This window comes from Copadichromis virginalis, linkage group LG10 (assembly GCF_057382275.1).
Source record: "Copadichromis virginalis isolate Kocher_CV1m ecotype Utaka linkage group LG10, C_Virginalis_male_GT1.1, whole genome shotgun sequence".
Taxonomy (NCBI): domain Eukaryota; kingdom Metazoa; phylum Chordata; class Actinopteri; order Cichliformes; family Cichlidae; genus Copadichromis; species Copadichromis virginalis.
In genome coordinates, this window is record NC_140627.1 from 12,085,148 (window position 1) to 12,105,059 (window position 19,912).

At 41.7% G+C, this 19,912-nt stretch overlaps 2 protein-coding genes across 2 annotated transcripts in view; both read right to left on the reverse strand.

The window, feature by feature from the left end:
• lhfpl7 (LHFPL tetraspan subfamily member 7) overlaps window positions 1-1,253 on the reverse strand; it is a 126,487-nt gene extending 125,234 nt beyond the window's left edge. The window contains exon 1 of the mRNA XM_085469834.1: window positions 457-1,253. Within this exon, the coding sequence (XP_085325960.1) occupies window positions 457-810 (354 nt within the window). The 5' untranslated portion in view covers window positions 811-1,253. The remainder of the gene's footprint in view (window positions 1-456) is intronic.
• Window positions 1,254-2,753: 1,500 nt separating this feature from the next.
• akap10 (A kinase (PRKA) anchor protein 10) lies at window positions 2,754-19,804 on the reverse strand. The gene is made up of 15 exons (XM_085469835.1): window positions 19,560-19,804; window positions 16,812-16,859; window positions 14,721-14,900; window positions 11,028-11,519; window positions 9,419-9,517; window positions 8,801-8,885; window positions 8,524-8,647; window positions 8,054-8,190; window positions 6,031-6,175; window positions 5,513-5,680; window positions 5,166-5,275; window positions 4,682-4,764; window positions 4,193-4,245; window positions 3,952-4,044; window positions 2,754-3,863 (listed from the first exon to the last, which is right to left on the reverse strand). Exons 1-15 carry the CDS (start codon window positions 19,579-19,581, stop codon window positions 3,858-3,860), a joined length of 1,845 nt encoding a protein of 614 aa, XP_085325961.1. The 5' UTR covers window positions 19,582-19,804; the 3' UTR covers window positions 2,754-3,857.
• Window positions 19,805-19,912: the final 108 nt, after the last annotated feature.

The window sequence follows — 19,912 nt, forward strand, 5'->3', positions numbered from 1 at the left end:
TCATCCCAAATGTGGGCTTTTTTGTGAGGACTGAGTCAGGAGCATCTTAGTCTTATAGTATTGTTCAGTTTACAGTGGCACAAGTGCCTTTTGGAGTCACTACACCTTTGTTCATCTGACAAAATTGCTAAAATATGAAGTGACCTTTTTTGAAAGCAGGAAATGATATGTTACAACAAGGAATGTAAACCAGTATGTTCAAAACAAAAACTAGTTTCTGTAAGACCAATTTTTGATTCAAATCTTGTTGTCTAAAATCTGAAGCACTTTTCCTGAATCTTAGATAATCAAACAGATGTAATCCTCTTGCTTTGCTGCTTGGTAATAGGTCTGTATATTCGCATTTATTCTTGGCTGCTTCTTCCATTCAGTGCCATATCTTTCCCTACCCACTTGATGCCCCTCATGCTCTCATCCATCCACATGTGACGGTCATGGGTGTGTATAGGTAACTACCTGCCAGGAGCTGGAGGGGATCTCTGCAAATTTGCCTAGTCCCCCGAAGGTGTAGCACCGGTACATGTGATCCAGAGACTCCGAGCAGTGCCACAGCAAGCCGAAGCTCACGGAGTCCTTGTTGTTGTGCTGGTGGTGATGCTGGTTGCTCCTTAGCTGATCCTTAACAATCCAAGCAGGGGATATGAAGCTGAAACTGCAGACGGCGACCAGAACGGAGGACAGGAGCACCCAGAAGCAGCCCACACAGCTGAACATGGTAGCAGCTTGGGGCAGAAAGCCCGGAGACAGAGTCAGATCAATCCCAAACCCTGCTTCTTCTTCTTTCTTCTCCCGGCCCAGGAGCGAATGCATTTGGAGCTCACGCCTTCAAGAGCGGCACTTCAACTTCAGCCTCAGCCTCCTGACCAGCACTACATCAGCAAAAACTAAAACTAAAAAATAATTACAGTCACTGGGCATCCGCAACAGCAGCTGTGAGACTCCCCAAAACATCTGGTCTGGGGGAAAAAGAAAAGAAAAGAAAAAAACACACTAAGAGAATTGTGGTGAGTGATGGTTATACAATAAAGTCAAGTCATCCGCGCCCACACTTATGCTGGTACAAAGCTCAAATCTGACTCTGGAGATGTTTGGCACACCCAACACTGGATGCGCAGCTGTCATAGCAGTGCAGGTGGAGGACTTCACCAACTCAGAGACCAGACATTTGCTGCAGCCGCCGCTCTCCTCCGATACTCCCTGCGCCTCAACACGGGAAGCTCCGGACTTTTCAGGACGAGTCCGCGTGAACGGCGTCGAGCTACCGCAGGTTAATAGGGAGACTTCCGGTTAAGACTTTCAAAGTCATGCTTAGAAAAGAGGCGACAAAGTTTGAGGCGGTCGTACAGATTTTATTCTGTAATGAATTAATAATTGTATTTATTGTAAAGCAATAAATTATTTTAAACAGTTCAAACTAAAAGGGTGCTACACGATATTTAAACATTTAATTATTCACTATGGTGAATGACTTACACAGAGCCTGTTGAAAAAAGGTACCCCGAAGGATGGTATCTTAAGGTATGCCTTATTAGTTGGAAAATGTAATGTTTTTGGACATTAAGCAGGGATTACATGTGAAAATGTGTAGTTACATTATTTATTTATTCATTTATGTGTATTTTATAAATATCCAAACTTTATAGAAGGGTACAAAACATCGTACGTCAAACACCATATAATTATCTCATTAGTCTCATATATTTTTTAGAGTGCAACAGAGGAGACAAAATTACTATGCGTCATATACAAATGGACGCATTTTCCAGAGCTTTTATGAAATGATAAATTTTGACAGAAAATAGCACGACCTAAATAGGTATAAAATGTACATGTCCTTGTGCTAATTTTAGGAACACGACGCCAAATGATGCCAAGTTTCAGACTGATAGCTTAATACTGATTTTATTTTGAAGGGAGAGCGCTTCATTTCCGATGCTTTTGTTTCCTTAACTTGCCTAAAAGCCGTCTGTCTGCAGGTAGCTGAATAAAATGCGCCTTATACTTTATTTTCTGTGCACCACACAAAATTATAATAAAACAGTGAATAATATTATGAAATATTTTCGGTCTCAGGCACATTTTATTTCCCGTCAAACTGACCCTGAGCATTCATATAGTCTGAAGGTGGTCATTGTAGTTACTTCTTGACGCAAGGTAACAGGACTCTGTCCCTCAGTTACCATAACAACCCCCCTACCGGTCAGAGCTGAGGAGGGGAGGGGGTTTTGTGTATTTGAGGTGGGCGTTGCCTCTGCACGTGCAAGTTTTCATTCCACAAGATCTTCTTAAACCGCCTGCAGACCGTGCCGTGGACTGGCCAGGAAGCATCTGTAAAGTTTATTTCCCCAGACAACATGAGAGCCTGTTTCACGCTGATTTTTATCTTCGACTTAACTCTATGTGATTAACCACCAATAAGATCCACTACTAAAATGAATTAAAGATATGAAATGCTGCACTAACAGGCTATTTTTTGAGCCCCTTCAGCTGTAGTTTATAGTTTTTAATTGTTGCATTTTCCTGGACATGTTATAATAAAAATCAGAATGCCTCCTAATAGAGGAAGAAAAAAATACATCACCTCGTTTCTAGTTTTACCCTAAACATAACAGCATATTCAACATTGCCCCCACCTGGTCAGAGGTGATAACTGTCTATGGGTGTTGGCACAAGGATTGGCTATCTTTTCCCACATTTTAACATTAATGTAGTCAAATTATGTCAGCGGAAGAAAAAATAATTGACAGACAGACAAAGTTTCATAATATATGTATTTAAATCAAACACAATTTAAATATATTATAGATTAAGTACACATAGATGTCATTAGTGGTACATAGTACCAAGAGTCTGTTCTGGTTCTTATCCACATCTTGGTAAGGCTCAAAAAAAACTTTTTAAAAAAATCATTTATTTCACCATCCAGTTAAACAGTCCGCTCATCACTGAAGTCTGTTTCAGTGACATATAAAAAAAAAAAACAACAAAAAAAAAAAAAAAAAAAAAAAATCAGCAATCACCATAAAAAATTAACATTAATATTTGGGGTAAACCAGAAATCTAAATAGATATTTATACACAGAACATTTAGGACGAGGAGTTTTGGAGTTTTCCAACAAAACTGGGAGTATTTTCTTCTATGCGCTGTAAAGGTGCCAGGATATTTATACAGAAGGTCCACAAGTCCAAGAACTGAATCCACTCTTCTTCACTGTAACATTTCCAGATGTTGTACAGTACCAAACAAGTAAAGCTACATCAGCTAACACCAGTAAACAGCTGGCAATGCCTCTCTGGGCAGCCTCATGGAAGCGTATGCAAAAACTGTACAACGTTCCAAACCAACAACCCTTTAAGCGGCTGACCAAAAGACAGAAGTTCATGTAAAAACAAGGAATGGTTATAAAAAGCGTGGGGAGGTGTGTCATCAAGTAGTGAACAAAACGTTGCTATTGTTGCATCCTCCGCAGGTCCGAGATAAGACAAAAGTGAGAGTGTTGACTGACATGCTGCAGCTTCTCCTGGTAATGCCAAAAGTTTCCTTCCTCCAGTCTGATGCACTTTGCTTTACTCTCAACACGTGTACCTTTATAGTGTTATGGAGCAGGAAGAGTGGAACAATGGTGTACTTCAAGTTTTCTATTAGCCCAAGTGTGAACAATCACTCATCCAAGCTCTCAGCTACACGAACACACACACACACGCACACATGCACACCTGGTGGTTGGAGAAGTGATAAAATGCCTTGTTCTTTCTCAGAGTAATGCAGTTCATTGCAGTGTGAACTCTGTGTACTGTTTATCACTGGCTTGGCCAGAATCTGTAGGGAGTGACAGTCCTTTGGCTCCTCAGTGGGGTCATAACTGCAGACAGACAGAAAAAGACACTTAAGAGAACCTGCAGTTATCCCACATGCACGCAGGAATGAGACTGCTGAGTGTGGTTGCGTACCTTGGTGGCCTTGCCGGGGCTGTCGTGGTTTGACTGGTGAACAACGTCGTTGACAATCATCTTGGCAATCTGCCACGCCATCTCCTCCTGGGCCTTTGGTCACAGTGCACACAATGCATTCTATTTATATTCTTTAATGGACTGGTATAATGTGACGTTTTATACACACCACTGAGAAAGCACTGCTATGGGCTTCGAGCTATTTAATCATTTATGATAACTCAGCATAGTGCAATCTCACCTCATCCGAGGTGCCTTGGACCCATTTCTTCATGGCTTGAGAAAATATGGAACCTAAGTGAGAGGAGTGAGAAGACAAGATGACTTCATTGCTAAGCAGAAATCATTAACATGGCTAAAAACTGAAGGCTAATCTTAGCATTTTAGAAGGATTATCAAAGTTAAGTCATTAAGTAATTAATCTCCAGTTCCTTCATTAACACATGAATAATATTTAATCAGTAAGAAGTCAGTTTGTCATACCCTGTTCTAATCCTATAGACGGCACTCTAATAAGCTAAGATTTTTATCCCGCTGGACCCGGAAAGTAGTGAAGCTGTTTTTGTTTTGTTTTTTTATAATCTATAATAAGGGAAAAGTTGCTAAATATTTCAGAGCACTATGCGCTATAGGAAGAAGATGAGATTTATATTCATGACTTTCATGGCAAGGAGAAAGCAGATAAAAATATGACAGAGTGTAGGGTGAGAGAAGTGTGACCGTATCATACCTTTGGATTTCTTCACATCCGGCTCTGGCTCTGCCTCCCTGATAAACTGGCCCAGCTCATTCACTTTCCCAAATGTCATCCTTCTGAGAAGACAAACAGGACAAAACGGAGCCTCAGGCACATCCGCACACAAACACACACCATCCCAGCACTGGTGTGAGGGTGTGCGTAAGCCCTTCAACAACTGTAATTTCAGCAAGGGGATAAAAGCAAATCTCCCAGACTAAACTTCTGTCTTTCAATAAGATCATTCTCTTGATTTATTTCTGCACATGATTTTTCAAAGCACGCTCATAAAACCCTACGACGGAGTCAATAACAACAAAACACGTACAAGCACTAAATCCAAACAGCAATCAAAGGAACATAAAAGGAGAGAAAAGCGAAGGTAACAGCAAGGAAACACAAAACCATGAATCAAGCAACAGTTAATCTTTGAAAAGATTAACATTTTCTGTCACTGGATAGAGGCACAAACACTCACCCAGCGTACGGCCGCTGGTACAGGGTCTCAGGGTCCAGGCTGGCAACGTCCACCGTTATCGCCTCGTCAAAGTTTTTAAGGATTTTGATTGCTGCCTTTCTGGCACTTTGCTGCAGTGAACAGACCATGAACAGCATTTTTAGCAGCATTACAGATAGCACTTATATAAAATGTTATTTGGCATCGTTATATCTCCATCCCTACATTGTTTTGTTGTGTAAGACTAAATGACATGAATGGTCATGAACATTTGACATTAATAAAAATATCTTTATTATCCGTGTAATGAGGCGGGACAGGTCTAAATGTCAGCAGACATCCCTGCAGGGGCTGAAGGTGTGGGTCACCTGAGTGTGAGAACTCTCGCTGACATTTGAACTTGAGCGGTCGTTGTCCATCGGTCCGCCCTGACCTGGAGTGCTGACATTCACAAACTCATCGGCCCGCACTGAATTGATGAGGTCACTCAGGTATTTGTAGTAAAGGTTGCTGGACAGGAAACCTGGCATGTAGACCTGAACGAATGCAAAGCAGGGTGAACTCTGGGAGAAATTAATGAGCTTTCTGATATATTTCTGGGCACAAGTTACAGAGATTCCCTTCTGACCTTTATGTTCTAACAACAGTTTTCAGCTTTCCTTTCATTAACCAAAACCAGAAGCATTTATCAGTGGTGTAATGGGACGATTTGTCAGTGACTTGCAACAAAAAAACCTTTATGGAGGATCCTATTCAATTCACAAACCTAATTAAATAAGGCCTTCACATGCTTCTCTTCTAGTGTTTCATTTTCATCATCCCTTTATCCTTAGGAGAAAACCTAAACACCGAGACCTTGTCGTGTTTTTCTATCAGATGATCTGACCTTCTCCATGGTTGTCCAAGCCTGTCTGAGTGGAGTGGTGAAACAGTCAGGCAGTGGCCCTCCCTCTCTGCAGATATTTGACTCTATCTCCATCCGCACAGAGTCACCGAAGCCCAGAGGGTTGGTAGCCTGGAGTGAGAAATACCTGAAGGGATAATAGAAGAATATGCAAAGAGCTTCAGAAAAGGGCGCCATTTTTTTAAGATATTAATCAAAACTGAACAATTCAGACAAAACCTCAAGACTTTTAAATCTTACTCTATAAAGCGCAGATGATTTAGCGTGACGCTGTAAACTAATTAGTGTGCAAAAAGGTGACATTTATGAAGAAAAATAATTACAATTCAAGCAAAATAGCTCCCAGCAAATATAACAAAGTTGAAGCTAAGAGGAGGAAAGTGCAAGATTCCACTACTGTCATCTCACTATAGATGAATTACTGGACTTTTACCTTCTCATCCTTAACTAAGAGAAACAAACTATCTGCACAGTTTAACTTACTGTGAGCCTGGTGGAAAGCCTCCACTGAATATCAACCAACACATTAAAACATCTCAATTCTTCATGGCTGACAGACTAATCTTCATAAATGCCAAGTAGAGTGCAGTACATAAAGTCTAAGAAAGACAAAGATCTTCAATAATTAATTTTTTCGTATTTCAACAGATGATGTCAGCCTCTTCCTTATGCCCCACAATTCCAGTTAAACCAAAGTCTAGGTCTGTAACCTTAGGTCAATATGTTAGGTTGTCTGACAACTGCCTGTGTTAGTTTTATGAGAACCGTGTTGCAGGAACGAATCGTAATACCTGGAAATGTGTTAGGATTTTTGAATTTAGGACTATTTATATGTGGTTTGTTTTTGTGAAGATGCCTGAAATTAGGTCAAAGATAAATATGAGCTTCCGAGATTTTGTTCTGCTAAATAAAATACGCCACTGGTGAACTCTGAAACCACTACATGTCCAAGAGAATGTGTGTGCTAGCAAGTTGCTGAATTGGACAATACAGCCGATCCCATTGGCGAAATATCCAAATCAAATTGCCGTTTGTCATCACTGTGGCCTTTTTTTGGCAACAAGTGGAAAAGATTAGTTGCTAGCCTATATAACATTCTCATTTACTGAACTTTTACATTGAGTCAGTTCCAAACTAACGTGACATCAACCGTGTCTGAAACATTGCGTGGAGACATTACTGCCGTTTGCATATCACAGTTTAACTACCATCAGCAAACTTTTCTGTAAACTTTCAATTTTAAAGCTCAGGATCTCAGTACAAACATACCCAAATCGGAAAATCTGAATATGTTTGGTCTTGAAATAAGTTAAATGTTTGTTTGACTACTAAAATTTGTTTTGTAATGGCATTTGCATGCTCCCACAACTTGCCCCACCTACTGTCAGCAGCAGCTCCACTAGATGTAAAGCTTCTTCTCACATGTGTAAATAGAAAATGGTCCAAAGACTTCACTTTAAAATAACAAAACAGAAATAATTTAATAAGCTTCAAATACTAGTTTTATAATTTTAGGCTTACAAGGCTAGCAGGCAGAGTGTACTCCAGACTAGTCAGACACAAGTACAGCTGAACCCTCCTTCAACCTGACCGTGTGCAGACACACTGCTGCTGATTCACTGTCACTGATCACCAAATAATGTACCCAAAGATAAAAACACACCGATTTAATCACACCAGGAATGAAGGTCTTCAATGAAACACCGTTACTGAGCGCACACTACTCTTAAAACTCATATTTGATGATAACTTGATAGATTTAGGTGAAATCTGGACTGAAAATGAATGACGAAGGAAACAAAGAGGAGCAACCTTTTAACAAAAGAAAACACTGAAAGAGTCTTAGATTACTTTCCTCCTACAATTATATTCTCAAACTCAAAAGAAAGAATGACCTCAACATGACAGCAACTTCCAACAATAAAGTCAATCTCCACACTTTTAGAAAAAGTAACTGGTTAAATCAGACACAATAACATCTTACAACCACAGACAGAGGACCTACTTGTCGTAGAGAATCATGGCATCATTTTGAGCCTCCTGGCCATCATATTGGCCCTTTTTAGCTGCTAGCTGGTTCTGGAAGTTGTCTGCCGCCAACCAGAACTGCAGTACATTCATTGCTTCTTCCTTTTCCATGAACTATGAGAAGGAAAACAAAGAAGAGAGAAAATTCTAGTGAACCTCACTGTGTATATGCTGACAGGACATCTTTTGTTAAATGTTTACTCTTTCTTTGTGGATGGAGTTTTGTATCATATCAGTGACACTGTAACAGGAGCATCTACGGGTTTCTTGTGTTTACTGTCTTCAGTTTAGTTTCCTGTCTGTATGGAAAGGTGTACAGAGCAAAGAGGAGGCACAGACTGTGTGTTATAGCTAGAAAACTGTCATTCTTCTAACTGAAACAGTGTGGAAATGTGTAATGATCAGGTACAAATAAATCATGTTTGAGGAACCAGTAGCACCACTCACCTCAGAGAAGTAGAAAAGAGCTGACTCACAGAACAAGATGTCAGCCAAGAACACAGAGCCACTAGTCAACACTTCAATCTGGTATTTACAGAAATGATGGCTCCGCAGGAATTCGCTAAAGTGCCTGGAAATCAGAAAGCAGGTGGGAGGTGAATAGTGCAGCAATGTGGAAGACAGGATGGCGAAACGACACGGGGCACGGGGCGGGCTTTAATCTTAACGTCAAAACGTGCTGCGAATATTAACTGCTCTTGGAAATGAATGGACAGAAACTCACTGTTGCTCCAAGATAGCGAAGGCTACCGACTGTGCAATGACAAAGCAGTTTGGGTCCACCATGCCATCTTCTCCACAAATCTTAGCTACACAAAACAGAAGAGAGCGGATATTGTCACACACCAGGATCACATTTAAAATAGAAGACTTACTGCAGAATAGAATAACCCTTTATTGTCATTGTACATGTACAACGAAATTGTGGATGCTCCACACCAACTGTGCAGGAGTAAATGGTAGACAGCATGAATAAATAGCAAATAGGAGAAATATGTACCATAAAGAGAGACTGATACAAATCAAGAGAAAGGCACACAGTGGAGAACAAGTTGCAAAGTGCTTGGAAGTAGTGCAAAGAAAAGACTTGGTCTGAGTCTGTATGCGAGTGGCCTGAGTGATGGGGGTTACTCAGACCATGGCTCAGATTAGTGAAGTGGATGGGCAGGGGTGGGGTGTGGGGGCATAGTGGACAGAACATACAGTCCGAATGGCCCAGAGGAAGAAGCTGTTTGTGAGGACACTTGCGCGCACATGCACACACAAACACACACACACTTTTTGAACAGATGGACCATAATGTGCTGTATTAAAAATAGAGAGACAACATCTGTGGTCTTACCAACTATGTCATTTCTGATCTGTTCTGTGATGGGGATGGGCCTCACAGCATCTGGAGAGATGTACTTGGTGAAGATAGTAACAGCATCTTTTTCTATACCTGCAAAACACACAAATTATCTCTCAACTGATGCTCAAGTAAAGCTCTTCCTCCAGGTGGTCAGTCTGAATTACCAATTAATGCATCAATCTAATGCCCACATGTCTTTGCCTGTGCACACAGTGAAATTGTTTCAGGCTGCTGGTCTCGTTCCGTCATGGTAAAAACCAAGTGTACAATTCCACCCACTGCTTTTATGAAATTTTCACAAGCTGGGTCATGAAAATAAACAGCTGAGGGCACTAATCATGCTCACACAATGTCATTAAACCAGTGCGGACGAAGAGGACGAGATGACATGCTTAAGAATGCCACTCAAACCTTTAATGTGGTGACCAATGTGACCTCACACAGACCTGCTGTTTCATCCCGAGCTCTTCAGAAAAATGCCTAATGGCACCATTTACAAATTTAAGCAAGACTGAAAATGTGAAAACACAATACCAAGATAACATGTTTTCTTCTTTGTGAAATTGTGTTAATTTCAAAACTTATTAGTTTTAAATAAAGTAACCTAATTATTTATGCTAATTCTAAACTAAAATACAAGTTTTCAAATTGTAAAGTATCTATGATGGCCCGCCTGCAATAACTTCAAGACCCACTAGGGGGTCCCAGCCAACACCTTGGAAATCAGTGCTCTAATGTAAAGCCATTTTCATCCACTGCAGCCCTGTACCATCTTTGACATGAATCAAAGAACTGCATGCAAGAACACACAAGGACAGTAACCAGTCTTAAAGCTGTCAGCTCCTTCTACAAAGTCTGTGTGATGTCTGAGACGGTGCGTGTGAGATCAGAGCAGATAACGGTTTGTTGACATCATGGAAAGTGAGTGGATGTCCTGTGTGCAGCACCCTAGCCTAAACCAAAGTGAGTATTCACAGAACTGAGAATGTCTCTGAAGTTTCTGAATTTTCTCCTGCCATAAGCTACACGTGAGAAAGGACAAGTTTGCACAATGCGCCAACCCCATTCTCCTGACACAGTTCGGTGTCCACTTCCATTACAGGTCACTGTAGCATTTTCAGTTTACTGATGTACCGATTTTGCCACAGCATCAAAGGATACAATTCAGTTTTATTTATATAGTGTCAAATCCCAACAGCAGTTGCTTTAAGGCCCTTTACATTGCAAAGTAAAGATTCTACAATAATACAAAGAAAATCCCAACAATTAAATGACCTCCTCTGAGCAAGGACTTGGTAACAGTGGGAAGGAAAAATCTCCCTTTAACAGGAAGAAACCTCCAGCAGAACCAGGCTCAGGGAGGGGCGGCATCAGGAAATGTACTGGACAGATCTGACAAATCCACATTAAGGTCTTCAATCTTAGACAAATAGGAAAGCTGCCATTTACGAAGATTTCTCAGTATACTGAAAAGTGATTGGTTGGCCATCAAAATAATAAATAATTTCCCCTGTCAAAATATAGAATCCACAAAGAAAGTTAAAAACCTGTAAACAAGACAACAAATGTAAAGATAAAAAGGTGTTTAAAGGCGACTCACTTTTCATGAGTGTGTCAGAGAGGTCGCGCAGGGTGCTGCTTGACTGCACCTTTAGGGGGGTCCCCGACCTGGAGGGTGGCTGCCTGCTGGGTGTTGCTGTTCGAGGCGTACTGGGTCTCGCGCCTGCTTCTGTGCTGGATGAGTCCCGCTGCTGAGTCTGAACTGTACAGCCTTCGCTGTTACTGTGCCGTGCAAGGACATTGGGCTTTTTCTGGGTGAGTTCTGAGAGCTCTGAACCGTCTGGAGACGCGGGGACCGGCTCGGCCAAGGAGCTGTGTTTGACAGAGTTTAGACTATGCGCTCTAACACGTGACCAGCTGGTGGAGCGGAACCTCTCAGCCTCCAGCCAGAACCGAACCAGGTGGTCTGCACCTCGTAGTTCCATGAAATGCATGAAGTGCGGTATCGCGACATTGTCCTGAAGGGCCTGCTCAACCGTCTTGGACATGCGAGAGCGCGTCTCCTGGGGCTGATAGTTCACACTGGAGTGACCTGGAACATCAGAGCATAATTCATTGATTCAACTGTAAAATTTTAGCAACAACACATTTATTAACAGGCAACTTAGGTGCATTCATTAATGATAAAACTTACGTCATCTTTATACTACAAATTAAATCTTAATCACTGATATTTACTTTATGCTATTTACACAGCATACACTTTAATGCCTGCTTTTAAAGACTCACAACAGCAGAAATTCCATCCATTGTTAAACACTTCCGTTTAAATGACAATGAGATTTACACTGTCTTTGAACACACATTACTCACTCAAGTGCTCAAGTTTAATAACAGACTGTGGGCTACATTCTTATTTACAGCATCAACCTTCAAAGGTAACGTGCACACTATATTGATGGGAGCTGCAACATGAAATGAAAGATAAAAAGAGGATTTTCTGTGTTCAGCTCTCTCTGAACATTTGGTCCTGGCTGAAGGGCGCCATGATGGGAATTCTAACTCCTGGATATTTGTTTTGAAGGTTTGTGAATTTCCAGCTCATTCTCTGTCTGGAGTTGGTCCTAGACTATGCAACAGATGATTTAACACAGACAAAATTTTCACAACCGTGCGTCACAGGCACACATCTGTGTGTCCTGTCCATACTTTCAGTCATGCGTGGATTAAGTGGTCAGCAACTACAGGGGCATCCCCAGCAACCTTTGACTGTACAATCCCACCATGCTCCAAACTCCAATCTGAGCCTACAGGTATTCTGGAAACATTACTCAGAGATTTTGGTCCATATCAACATGATAGAATCACACAGATGCTGCCAACTACACATCCTAGATGTGAATTTTCCATTCCACCACATCTCAAAGGTCACCATGAAACAAAAATCTCCCACACAATTACACTACCACCAGCTGGCCCCATTGATGAAAGGATAGATCCACGCTTTAATGCTGTTTACACCATACTGTGTGACCCTACCAATTGAATGCATCAGCAGAAACCGAGACTAATCAGGCCAGGCTATGTTTTTCCAATCTTCCTTTGTCCAACTTTGGTGAGCCTCTGTGAATCGTAGCCTCAGTTTCCTGTTCTTAGCTGATGAAAGTAGCACCCAGCGTGATCTTCAGCTACTCTAGCTTATCTGCTCAGAGACACTCTTCCGCATACCTCAGTTGTAACAAGTGGTTATTTGAGTTACTGTCATCTCAAAGCAGTCAGGCCATTCTCCACTGTCCTCTGACATAAACAAGGCATTTTACCCAGAGAACTGCTGCTCTCTGGATATCAACTCTTTTTTTGACCCTTGAGATGGTTGTTTGGAAAAATCCCAGCAGATCAGCAGTTTCTCAAAATCTTCACATCAGCCTGCCAAAAATCACAAGCCACGTTCAAAGTCTTCAATTCAACTTTCTTTCCCATTGTGGTGCTCAGTTTGAACTTCAGCCAGTTGTCTATATGCCTAAATGCACCCCATCTGACCAGCTCATTAGTTATTTGCATTAATGTGCAACTGAAGTGACTGTCGATGTAATCTGGCTAAATAATGCTTCAAAGGGAGACTGTTTAAGCAAACTGAGTGCTCTATTATCCATCCTGACTAGACACCCGACTGTCTTGCGGGATTTTGTATCACATCACATCACATCAGCTGTAGTTAGTCTGAAGCGTGGGCTGAAGTTTGGCAGTGTTAAGTTTGCTCTTTGAAAACAAGATGGTGCTTCAAGATGTGTCACGCAGTGTGTGGTGCTTTTCGTCAGCCTCTTTAGATTCTTAAAGATCACACAGTCACGGCCACCTTAACACTGAAAGCTGTTAGAAATCACAGCAACTAGTCCGGCATCTACGGCGGGATAATCAAAGGCTCCTGTTTCATTTGCAACCTTTTCACAGTAATTCAATGTCTGTTAGAATGACTTTGAATTTCAGTCATAGTGGTACCTGTTTTATATTTTAAACACTAGCAAAGAAAACAAAACAAAAAAAACCTCATGGCCCCTGCCTTCAGAAGCCACAAACCCTCAATCCAACTGTGAAACTGCGCCTCTCTGCCTCCTAGACGCACCCTCATTAATGCTTCCTTCCTTTTCTTCTCCAGTCTGTTGAAACCACAGACCAGAAATCACCACTGCCCAGCAAGTCTCTTTGAGAATTTGTCGTCTAAGCTGCAGCACAGGTTCCTCCACCTCCGTCCGGCACGCCCCACCTGCTCATACAGTTCCTGTCACTACAGTGAATGCTCACCGCTCCATATCATGACATCCGGGGAGCATACACAGAATCTAATTATAGAGTATTTTTCGCCCTCACGTCACTGCCTGAGAAGATAAGGCCAACCTTACGCTGACAGGAATGTTTGGGTGCTCGCGATACCTGATACATGTAGCCCAGTGAGTGGCTCACAGGATTAATGAGGGAATACTGCCACTTGCATAAGACAATAGGATGTTTCTGCTCTTGTAGTGACGCAAGAGGCGTACTATCGCTGTAACACCAGAAACAGGAGCTTACGACAGCTGTAATTACCTTTGAATTTTGACAGCCTATTAAAAAACTGTATTTATTTTCTATGCAGTGTTTTTCTTGATTGTCAGAGCTTTTCTGTATTGGTTTCAGTACATCCAATGTGAACCCTTTGTGAACCAGTTAATTAATCTATCAAATAACAACACATTAATTATCTTTAATAATGTATAATTACTTTTCAAAGACAAAGGCTTCATATCTCCAGTTTCAGCACCTAAATGAGAGATCGTGTCTGCTTTTATTTGTAATATATGACTAAGAAAAGTTTCTTTATGTATGAAACTCGATATAACCAGGAAACTTCACTTTGAACTCTGGGATAAGGAAACAATTTCTGAGCAAGTTAACAAAGTCAGTCTTAATGCTTGTTTCCTTTTGCATTCATTTCTGAGGAAAACTCCGGTTTAACCAAATTGCATTCAAGTAAGTACAGAACAGCAGAGAGGTCCTTCAAAGTGTGCAGCATGTTATAACTCAAACTGTCGCAAAGGTCACAGACTAAATAAATGAATCCTTATATATACACATATTAATAACTGTAACCAAAGAGGGACAACAAACCTGCATCTGGATCAAACTCAAAGAAACCCAAAATAAATTCTGTCTCTGTGATTCTGAATCTACAACGTTTTATAGCTAAATATTATTCTGGGTGTTTTTCTGCAATCATTGGAAACGATGCAAAAGCTCATGAGTGCAGCTTCTGTACCGAGATCTCCAAAGTGCGCCGCTTCCATGTGGCTCGGCTGCTTCTTGAGGATGGCGGTGCGACCGCGGGCAAAGGAGTCCATGTTGGCCGAGATGGCGCTGATGGCCACGTGGCTCGGCCCAGCAGCTTCCTGGATGGCATGGTGGTTCCTCAGTCCTGGAGATTGAGGGCTGGTTGGAGCTGTGAGCACAAGATGAAAGAGAGAAAACAGAATTTAGTTAAAAGAAGAAAAAGAATATAATAGCATTGATGTTCTGAGTGGCCTGAATGTGTGACAACAGTGTGATTTGTAAGAAAGGGTCCTTTTAGTGAGAGTTTCAGGAAAAGCTCATAGTGTACACAAAGCCTCAGGCTGTGGCAGATGCTTGAGAAGACAGACTGCTCAGTGTTTGTTTCACTGTGCGCTGTGAGCTTTGTTAGCAGCTAGAGGCTACAGCTTCTGTCCGCGAGACAGTTTAACCAGCACTGATTAAAGATAGAGAAAAACCAAAGGAAAGAGTTATGAATCTTTCAGCTGTGATCATTTAAGACCTTTTTAACACCACATAAGAACAGTTTTTCCACAGCCAAACCTCAAGAATAAGGGAAAGCCAGAGGAAGGAAAAAGGCTTACAATTACATAATAAATGCAACCATTTATTTGCATTTACATCACATGTTTGTCTCTACTTGCCATCTAGAGGTTATAATAATTTCTAGAAATGTAATTACAAAATTTAAGTGGCTTGAAGTGGATGAAGCCAAAGTAAATGATTTGCTTTTCACGTTTAATTAAGCTCAAGCTTCCCGACTGCTGCTGTTGCTTTGGATCTGCGAATTCATTTCAAACTTTTAAATACAGTCTAAGCCCTTCTTTGAGGAAACGTAATCCTGTTATACCGTATTTCCCGGACTACAAAGCGCACCTAAATATTAGCCGCACAAGCTAAAATCAGGGGAAAATCCTGTTTTGTACATACATTAGCCGCACCTGACCAAAAGCCGCAGGTGTTTCAATGTTGACTTATCATATGTAAGAGAATATGCACAAAGGGAATTGTCAGGAAAGAGATGGCTGTTTGGAGACATCACTTTTATTAATATTTTGAAAAACAAGTTATGGGTACATATTTGCACATGTAGTACATAACAGTAGCCTACAGCACACCAGAAAAATAGATTCGGACTACCTTTTAGGCTCAGGTGCAGTGACACAGCTTTAACAAGAAGAAAAGTCAGTCATTCACCACCATCTTTCTCTTCTTCCTGCGCACTAAAACCACCAAAGTCCTCTTCTCCAGTGTCGGATACAAACAGGCTCAGGATGGCTTCGTCATCCACTCTTCTTCTCTCCTTCGTTGTCACTTTCAAAACCAAAGAAATCCTCATTGTCAGTGTCAGAGTCGAACACCCTCAGAAGGGCCGTGGCGGTGTCCTCCTCTCCATCATGCAGCAGTCCAGCCCTTCAAAATCCGTTGGTGATCGTGGATGTTTTCACACTTTTCCACGCTGTCAGAATCCACCGGTGGAGTTGGGCATAACTTGCTTTTTGGGCATAACTTGCAAGTTTATCGCCGCTCATCATCCACGACTCCCGCTGAACGCGTAGCGCTACTTTGAAGTTTGTTTTTCGCGCTACTTCGTACGGCACTACGTTGCCTGGCGGACGGACATGTGACTAACATACCACTCTTGAACCCCGATCCTTCCGCCAGGCAACGTAGTGCCGTACAACAGCGGAACACACAAAACAAATCGTCTTACGATATGACAAAAATCACGGACAATCCATAGAAAAGCCGCACCTGACTAAAAGCCGCAGGGTTCAAAGCTTGTGCAAAAAGTAGCGGCTTATAGCCCGACATTTACGGTACATTTCAAGACCATCCTGTAATGTTGCTGGCGGAGCAATCAGAGATGCACTTTTTTCCAAGTCAGCTCAAAGTGGGCGAGGGTACACAAGCGCATCAAAAAACACAAAAAACATTTAAAAAAACAAACAAAACAACAACACCACTGGATATTTGTGCTTATATTGCCACCAAACACAGCTGTGTCATTTCAACAACTACCAAACCTTCCATAACCTCACAAGAGTAAAGAGGAACTCACCTCTATTGACTTTAGCGTCTGTCCCTTTCTCAGGTTCTTTGCTTTTGGCTGTGGGGAGAAAGATGAGAGCAGTGGTTGGAAATGGAGAAGCAAGCAGTGTTCTGAATCATAATACGGGGAGGGTGAAGAATCAATACATGAGATTTCACTGAGGGGTTGATGTCGTGTGGTGGGGATGCGTTTCCCACAACAACGATTCTGTAACACTTGTTGAACTCTAATACAGACTTCTAAGAAAGGCTGCTTAATGATATCTGCAGAACTGAAAACTACTGAAAAGGCAAAAAAAAACCAACATTGTTAGTCGTTATCATGGCAATGTCGTTTCACACTGTGTGGAGTTAGTCTGTGTTAATAGTTAATTAGCCCTTACATATGCTTTCCTCCACCTGGCCACACTGCTGCTGACAGATGTGGGTTAAACCTCGAAACTGGGTTCTAAAATGTGAAAACAATGTCCATCCTGCTTTATATACCACAGTCATTCGCAAACTTTTCCCAGCATCCTCCACTTCCAAAGATAAAGAGTTTGTAGGACAGACCCCACAGTTCTAAATCAATTATTAATTATTTTTTTAAAAAGCTCCAAAGAGCATCATCAGCAATCTTTTTGCTTACTTTCCCCACATGAATTAAGCTCATTCAACTCCAGATTATTCCATGGTCATCCACGGCCTCTATGACCGCAGTTTGAGAATCACTGCTTTACAGCGTGCAGACAGTCAGGGCTTTTATACTAGAGTCCTACAATTTGTGACCTTGGTCTATCAGTTCTGGTTTTCCTTCAAATGACTGTATGCTAGTTTACACCTGAAGGTCACCAAGATTTACTGATTGTCCCGGAAAAATACACAGTGCATATAATACAGCAGATATGTGAAGCCATTCCAAAGCCCTGCAGCTGTCAAATTAACCAAAAAGAATGATGTGTGCACCCTGCAGGGGAATGAGTGCATGCTGGCAGACATAGTGGCAACCATTCATCAGAGTGACCCTACACTCATATCTCCGGATGAAGCAGTTTGGTTGGGCCAAGCGACCGTTTCAAGCAGTGACATGACAAAATGGACCGGGAGGCCTGAACAAATGGAGCTGAAGATGCTCTTTATGTGAGACATTTGGGATGGAGCCATATCTGAGTGTGTGTGTATCAACCAAGAGTCAATGTTGGCTGAGACCGACAGGCTGTCTGCCACAGAGAAGCGACATGGTTTTTAAAAAGCCTGGACCCCAGTCATTTTTACACAACTGGACTAAAACACAATGATGCAAATAACTACAGTGAAGTAATGCTTTTACGTAATGTTAATGTAAATGTTATTACAGGACAATGACAGGTTGGTGAAATGGATGCTACTATTAAGAAAAACTAGTTACATAAAATAATAAACCTTTAATAACTACAAAGAAAACGTACAATAATGTATGAACAGAGTGCCTGGGACTTAGTGGAAAATTGCATTCAAATTTAATAGTAAAACTTTCACTTCCTCTTTTTTTGGCATTGAAATTCTTCCTCCTAACAGGGAACAAATTCACTTCCTGTCAATCCTGAGCAGCATTCTGGGTATGGATAAGTGAAGTCTATATTTCCTCATTTTGGTGATCTGCTGTGTCAGCTGTTTTAGTCACTGTCACTGCCACCAGGAAAAACCACTAATCTTTAGGGGATACCAAACCGCAGGCTAGTTTCAGCAGTGAAGTTATTATGGTGGCTTCCCAAGGAAATGAGACGGGAGCTCTATTGACTCCATTATTAATGGCCTCTCTGGCCTTTATATATTTTTTCTTATTGTGTGATTTCTATCAAAAGCGTCAGACAAACCTGTTGTCACCTGTTGTAGGATGGTGCAGCAGAAAAATAAAGTCCTTTCTTACTTTTCCAAATGTATTTGCTACACCTACTCTATCCCCCTTAATGTTATAATTTTCAGTTTGGTTGACAGGGTTTCAGAGAAGGGCTCATTTGTAGGTGGTGGCGAATCTGACATTTTGCCCACCCACTTTAAAAAAAAGATGCAGATCAGACACAAAAGACGCCTGTCAGTGTGACTCCAGCCTTCACAATGACCACAAAAGAGGTTGAACTGTGGGGCTTTGAACTGAAATTCATTGTCACGTTGTGTTCAAAAAAAAATATAGAAAAACGCAGGCCCAGCCCATCTAGGTTCTACTCAATAGTGACTGAAAATTAGCATTAGCCAACTCCAGGTTCTCTACAGCCAAATGTGTTACAGGAAACGTGTGTCCTTTTGATAATTAACAGCTCTGACTGAGACACAACCTGTCACCGGTAATATTTCTGACATATCTTGCTTGTTAAGTATGTATGAAAATACCTCAACAGAGCTAGCTAGCTGCTATTGAACATTTCGACACAAGCGTTGCTTTGGAGCAGATAACAGTGTTCCTTTGATGCTCTGGAAGCCCTGAATTATGTCTGCATACAGGAAGGCGTTGATGTAGACTTGTGGCAGGTTTCTGTGGTGGATTCAATGCCACCCCGGCTAACATGAAGTTAGATAAATCAGGAAGGGGGGTGGGGGGGCAGTGAGGCCAGCGCTAAGCTAATCATGTAAAAGCAGTAAGGAGCAGCGGCAAAGGAGGAAACGTATTCCCTCAAACGCCTCAGTTTACACGGCTAATTTATGCACCGACAACCTCATCAGTCACATATTATCGGGCACCCCTCTCCGCGGCGCTAGCTACCGTCGACGTTGCAGCCTTCAGCGGGAGCTTTTTCCTCACCTTTCCTCTTGAAAAACGACATGACGGGATTCACACTCTGGACGTTTCCTCAGCTCACTGACACCATCCCGTGGATTCGCGGTTGTCTTCATTCAAATGCAACTGTCGCGTACACTCCTGAGCTGGAAACGGGTTATTGTCGCAGCCACGGCTACCGCTGTCAATTAAAATATTTCTGCAAATCCGAAACCCAGTTCGGCAGCCATATTGTCAATAAACGTCTCACTTCCGGGCTGGTGCGGCAGCAGCATTGTGGGAAATGGTGTACCGCCTGCGTTGGTCAGCAGAGGGCGCTCTTTGAACGTGAAGAATATTAAAGCTATAAAAGTCACCTTTGATAAGTGATTTGGTTT

Coding starts and splice junctions, on each gene's coding strand:
- akap10 (XM_085469835.1), bottom strand. CDS start 19,581: ATGTCGTTTTTCAAGAGGAAAG. Junction 6,176..8,053: donor GCCATGATTCTCTACGACAA/GTAGGTCCTCTG, acceptor TTATCCCTTCAG/GTATTTCTCACTCCAGGCTA. Junction 5,681..6,030: donor CTTGGACAACCATGGAGAAG/GTCAGATCATCT, acceptor GCATTCGTTCAG/GTCTACATGCCAGGTTTCCT.